The following is a 6,406-nucleotide window of genomic DNA, read 5'->3' on the forward strand; positions in this document are numbered from 1 at the left end:
CAGCTCTCTTCAGTTAAATATTATTGGTATTAATACACGTTCAGGAGATATTTTATATAATTTATCTTATTTTAATTTTTTTATTTATTCATTTTGGAATTGGGTATTTTGGAATTTTTGGCAATATTATTTTCATGATATCACGTCAAAGCATACTGTTGTGAACTGCTGTGAATTATTTGTGATCTTGAACGCACCCCTGACAGACTTCATTGCCCACAATGCACCACTGAAGGACGGCGAAAAAGTTTCTTTCCAAAGTACAATTCTTTCCTCCCAAAAGAACGTCTAATGAGAGAACAGTGACCACTGTCAGTGACTGAAGATTTTTTCGGTCACATTTAGATAAGTTCCTCGTGTTCATGTCGTGTTTCATTAGAAGGAACTTGAACGTTTAAGTGTTTTTGCAGCGCTACAAAAACTAGCTTTTCTGCAGCAGGTAAAACGACAGCAACAAGCTAACTGAACTGCAGTCAGAGCTGACATGTTTGAAGTTTAATGCCAAAATATTGACTTTGTTGTCGAAGGTATTTGTAACTTAGACTATACTTTATAGAGATAATTAAACCTAGCAAGAACAAGCAACTATAATCTTCATTGTGCTAAGAAAAGACAGCTAAAGAAGCCTTTTTAGTTGAATTTAAATACTAAACTGCAGCACAGGGGAGAGCAGCTCTGTTCTGATGTGATTTTATTTTTGTGCAACTCCTCCATTCTTTGTCATCTCATGTATTGCACTGGATTATGGCAACACTAATGTGCTTGCATCCATGTAACAGACATTGTTTGTCAGCATGGCTGAGCCAAAAGGAAAAGGAGAGCAGATGCCTGAAGATGTTGGTACAGATGACTGCCTGACTTCATACACACACATCTACAGTCCAGATTTACTAAAGTAAGCATGCAAATATGCACTTTAAGATGTGCTTCCCATCTGTTTCTGTGTATTTCACGCTGCTGGTTGCCATTATAACTGAATGAGTTGCGCTCTATTTTTCAGGGATCAGGTTGCTTTTATCACCGGTGGGGGATCTGGGATTGGACTCCGTATAGCTGAAATCTTCATGAGGTAAAGGAGGAATGCCTGCTTGTTTTCCTCCAACATGCAAAGATTTTGCAGAAATATCAATATTTAATCACTCCTCATACATTCACAGATGTTATTGATGCATGTGTAAAGGTATGATATACATTTTTGTTTAGCAAATGGTCAGAAATAACAGGAAAATGCATAGTTTTCCATCAAGCAACGTACCAGACTCATTGCCTCTATTGCATGCAGATTGATCATGCTGACTGTTGAGTGTAGTCACTCCCCAAAGGCCCATTTTTAGCCAGGAAAAAACCTGAGAATCAATACTCTCTCAGCATTACGTCATTACTTAAAGTCCAGAACAGTAATGTGTGACTGAGATAGTGCTTTAAAGCTTCTAGCCGGGTTAGACAGTCAGAGCTTCAGTATTTAGCTTATGTATCAAAGCTGAAAAGGCTAAGTGCATATCTTCCACTGATAAATTATCTTGATATGTGGATTTCAGGATCACCCTCAGGACGAATCTCTCATTTCGTTTTACCCGTTACCACACCATTTGTAACATGGATGACCTTGCATTCCCTCACTCTCTGTCCTAACTGTTTCACTTTAAGTTACTCCTGCTGTCTCCATCTCAGCTTTATGCATACAAAGCTTACATTTTCATGTCCTAATCAACGAAATACAGCATGTGGACATTCTGCTTGTTTCTTTGTCTCTCTAAAACAATATGCTTTGTTCTTCTCTTTCTTTCAGGCATGGCTGTCACACAGCGATTGCCAGCAGGAACTTAGATAAGCTCAAAGAGGTTGTTTCTTCTTATTGTTTCCACAATCCTACAAGACTCCCTAAACGACGGCTAAATGTCAATGTTTTGGTCTCACATAATGTGAACATTTCTCCCTAGGCAGCCAACAAGCTGTCTGCTGTGACAGGACGCCGCTGCCTTCCTTTGTGCATCGATGTGAGGCAGCCTGAGAGCATCGCTGCTGCTGTGGATGACACGCTGAAGGAGATGGGCCGTATAGACATCCTTATTAACAGTACGTGGCGTCTTGTGCACATGTCGCTTGTTTGTGTGTCTTATGATAACTGTTCTGTTGAGATGACTAAGTTTGTGGTGTAAGTGTTGCATGCCCCCCAGCTATCACTTGTTTGAATACATTTTAAGGTGTTTGTGGGCTGAGTAGGTACAAATGTACTTTGAACAGAGGTCTGATGCGAAAGATTTTGGTTTAATCATCAACTTTACTGACCTTTATCTACCGTTATCTTCTGTCTTTACACCCTCATCCCCTTTACAAACTGTTACAACACTACAAGATTAGCAGTTTTGCAGATTTTCTGCACAAGGTGATCTTTATATCATTAATGAGCCTTGTAATGAATGCAGTTTATAGCTTTAATGAAGCATTTGCCTGGAATTGTTGTTCAGCCATGGGTTATCGTTTTGTCCTTGGTCATAATCACAATTCTTTCTTGGACAGATGCTGCTGGAAACTTCCTCTGCCCTGCTGCATCACTGTCCTTCAACGCCTTCAAAACAGTTCTGGAGATAGACACCATGGGTACATTCAACACCAGCAAGGTGGTTTATGAGAAGTGGTTCAAGGTACAGTACGTCTTTCATTTGCATGACACAGTATTTCTCAATTCCAAATCAAGGAGCTGGCAGTAGATTGATATTAAATTCTGTATATGCAGGAGGATAACTGGGTTATTGATCCATATATTTCAATGAGATTCATTCCCTGCAGTTCACGCTGGTCACCAAAAGAGGACAGTAATGATCACAAATTGCAAAGTGCCTTGTTGTGTCTAAATGGGATTTAAACTTCTTTCTCTGGGTCTCAAAGCTGATTTTATTATATTGTTAACTCAGTTTTGAGTCTCTAATTATTTCTGTTTGAAGGATCATGGTGGAAACATTGTGAATATTTCTGCAACGCTCGGATACAAGGGGCAGGCCCTCCAGGTCCACGCTGGCTCAGCAAAGGCAGCAAATGGTGAGATTTTTTATGCCTTTGTGGTCAAAGGTCAAGGCCATAACTTAATAACTGATACACTAATTAGGATAAAATTATATGATAAACGTCTAATAGGATAAAATGATGACGTGAGGACAATTTATATCCAAAAGGTTAGCTTCACTGTGACATTATAATTTTCTATAAACACACTTTTCTGGCTATTATTCATCACTATAACTCAGGAACAGAGGGGGAAATTGTGATCATGTTTCAGAGCTGGTCAGATATTGATTTTGTGGCACTTATCTTGGATATTAAATTCCTTCCAAGTCTTTACTACATATACACTGCTTAAAAAAAAATGTATGGGAACACTTTATTCGTATGCCATTTTATTCTCAACAAATTGCACCGTGTTTATCAATGACTGGACAGTGGAAAACAAAATTGTTAACCCACTGAGGGGGGGATTCACAGTCACTTTCACTTCCTAACTAGACGGATCAATATCCTAGACGTTTAGTTGAACTGATGTTATATTGTGATGATTAAGTGTTTCCTTGATATTTGAGCAGTGGATGTAAGCTGCACCCTCACTATACAATTGCAAGGTGGTAATTCCAGTTGGTGTTACGTTACGGTATTAACACAAGAATCTAATGACTCCATGTTGCCTGTCTTGTCCCCAGATGCCATGACCAAGCACCTGGCGGTGGAGTGGGGGCCCAGTGGGGTGAGAGTCAATACTGTGGCTCCAGGTCCGATCTCTGGTACAGAGGGTTTCCGCAGACTAGGTAAAGATTTCACACTATGTTGACAAAACTCCTTGAACAGCTATACATTTGATCTCATGCAGTGTGCATCAATTTAATACACAACCCATAATGGAGAAACTGTTAGTAGTTATTGGCGAATAATATCTAATTTGCATATTCATTTTGTAGCTCATAATTATTATTGGTTTGAGCACTTTGTCCTTGCCTTTAGACGCCTTTGAGACTGTTGTCCCTAAAATAAAAAAGGAATTCTTACAAATGTTACAAATTAAACAAAGCATGTTAAGGTACACCAAACCAAATTACAGCACATTTTTATCACACAGTTTGCCTTCAAACTCTTTGAAACATCACAGTTTGATGCTGATAACATGATGTTAATAGATGAATAACATCCACTGGTTAATACAACATGTTTACAACATAGCAGGTGGTGCCAGTGATGGGCTTCTTGAGTTCCTCTGACAGAGCTGTTGGGTTATGTCAGACAGAAAAAATTGGAACCACTCATGTACAACATAATTGAAAGTAATGTTATCTACCTTTTCCTTTTAAAACTCTCAGGTGGCCCTCGAGGCGAAGCTGCTGGCACCTTCCAGTCCATCCCTTTGCAGCGAGCTGGCAACAAGACGGAGATGGCCCACTGCACTCTTTTCTTGGCCAGCCGGGCATCTTCTTACGTGACTGGAGCCATCCTGGTGGCGGATGGCGGCTCGTGGCTGACGTCCGCCAATGACGTCTCCATGCTGCTGGGTATAGCCTCCTCTAACTCTGCTAAACTCTGAACAGGGGCTCTCCTGTCCTCCTCCTGACTCAGGTGTGTAGGAGGAGGTGCAGCTTGAGATCCATGTGGAGAGACAGTATGACAGAGAGAATGTGAATGCGATGTGTCATCTCTGATGTACAGCATGAAAATTACGAAGATTGTCTGAGTCACGGTATAACCCATCTCAATCCGCCTGTTTTTCCTATTTTCTTTCAGGTTATTGGTCATCTGAAAAGAAAAGAGACAAGTAAATGCTGAAAACAAAAGAGTACGTTAGCGCCCATCTGTAGTACCGATATGCTACATGCACAGTATTTGTAGTTTATCTCACCCACTGGTGCCTTAACAGTGTACTGCTAAGTGGCTGGTGGAGTAGAACACTAACATAATACACTAACTGTTTAATAAGCCTTTATAGTATTAGTAATTAATCAAATTATATAACAAAACAAACATTTTTGTCCATTCCAGTGCCGAGTATTCTCATGTAATCATGAATTTCGTGTCCAGTCATGTTTCTTGCATGCCACTTTATGTGTCGTCCTCTCATTTATTAATAAACACCTTATAATTACTTTAAAGTGTGCTGTTTGTAATCATGGACACAAGATATTTGTTTTTTGCTATGTTACCAACATTTCTCATTGTCAGATTGTTGGATTGTACATATAGCATGGAGCAAGATAGAGATAGAGTATGCAACAGAAGTGAGTGTGCCCCTGTCAAATATCACTTAGATATCAAATGATTCTAAATTTTATTGTCTTAAAGAAAGTGCATTATCCCTAATTTAACAATCAGGCATTTGTTCTTATGTAAAATTGAAAAGTAACAGAGCTGCTATAATAAAAAGTACAGGCACTACGGTATGAATTCAGTGCAACAGGAGTCAGAACACCTTTCATTACTAAGATTCAAATCCTAGTTTTTCACTACTTCATATACCCATCTTAATGTTTTATGACTGACTCAGTCCTCCGTGGGATCTAGGGTACCAGTGCTGCACAAACTTCTAAAGAGACTTTTTCCTCCAGTAGCTCTTTGCTGGAAGGGCTGTTTTGCTTTCCCCTTTTAAAGGGCTTGTATTTTATTCCAGTCAGGCAACATACTCAGGTTGTAGTTTTCACTCTTTTCTTCTATAGAAACTCGTGCTATTTGTCAGAACTCTCCGGAATTTTCAATTTCTTCTCTTTAAAGACTGAATATTTTCCAACTTATCAGATCTTGTAAAATCCTTCAAGTTGGGCAAACATGAAAGGAAACATCACCCATTGATTTTTGGTTGCAGCTCATCTCCCCTACTTTAGGATCTAAAAGGATAACTTGTTCTGAAGCACTCGATTTAAATGACCAATATGATGACATAGTGTGGTAATATAAACTTGAATTAAATCACTACTGTTTTAAGTCAGGTGGGGGCACTAAAACACTACAATTGCATCCATTAGGCAATTTTCTCTGAATGATAAATTGTCTTTCCTCCACAGTGGTGAATTGGTTTAAATGTTAGATCAACTGTTGCGTAATTGGAGCTTAGAAAAACATCCATTTAAGTGGTGGTGGGTTCACACACAAACACCCACACTGCTGAAGTGTCACTGAGCAGGACACCCACACATCCACGTTAGCTGAGGGCTCCTCTTTCTGACCCTGAACTGTGACCTCTGTGTAAAGTGCCGCTTACTTCAAATACAGGCGATCTCTGACATATGAGGACAGGCGAGTCTTTGGAGAATTTGTTGAACATCACAAATCATAAAATCCCAACTGATAGGTGCTATAAGGGCACTGATACTGCGGGGTGTTTTGTACGCTTGCGTGAAACGTCAGTGGTGTGTATGCGGCTGGAGGAGGAGGAGGA

General features: G+C 39.7%; 1 protein-coding gene across 2 annotated transcripts; it reads left to right on the forward strand.

The window, feature by feature from the left end:
• The first annotated feature begins 221 nt into the window (after window positions 1-221).
• On the forward strand, window positions 222-5,126 carry decr2 (2,4-dienoyl CoA reductase 2, peroxisomal). Of its 2 annotated transcripts, none has more exons than XM_023287079.3 (10): window positions 222-439; window positions 780-895; window positions 1,001-1,069; window positions 1,790-1,841; window positions 1,941-2,076; window positions 2,521-2,645; window positions 2,946-3,039; window positions 3,693-3,797; window positions 4,344-4,596; window positions 4,762-5,126. In XM_023287079.3, exons 2-9 carry the CDS (start codon window positions 795-797, stop codon window positions 4,562-4,564), a joined length of 903 nt encoding a protein of 300 aa, XP_023142847.1. In that variant the 5' UTR covers window positions 222-439; window positions 780-794; the 3' UTR covers window positions 4,565-4,596; window positions 4,762-5,126. The 2 variants fall into 2 exon arrangements, with proteins under 2 accessions (XP_023142847.1, XP_023142846.1); XM_023287078.3 differs by having other exon boundaries at window positions 4,344-4,532.
• The last annotated feature ends 1,280 nt before the right edge of the window (window positions 5,127-6,406 follow it).

This window comes from Amphiprion ocellaris, chromosome 18, assembly GCF_022539595.1.
Source record: "Amphiprion ocellaris isolate individual 3 ecotype Okinawa chromosome 18, ASM2253959v1, whole genome shotgun sequence".
Taxonomy (NCBI): Eukaryota; Metazoa; Chordata; class Actinopteri; family Pomacentridae; genus Amphiprion; species Amphiprion ocellaris.

Coding starts and splice junctions, on each gene's coding strand:
- decr2 (XM_023287078.3), top strand. CDS start 795: ATGGCTGAGCCAAAAGGAAAAGGAGAGCAGATGCCTGAAGATGTTGGT. Junction 1,842..1,940: donor ACTTAGATAAGCTCAAAGAG/GTTGTTTCTTCT, acceptor ATTTCTCCCTAG/GCAGCCAACAAGCTGTCTGC. Junction 2,077..2,520: donor TATAGACATCCTTATTAACA/GTACGTGGCGTC, acceptor TTTCTTGGACAG/ATGCTGCTGGAAACTTCCTC.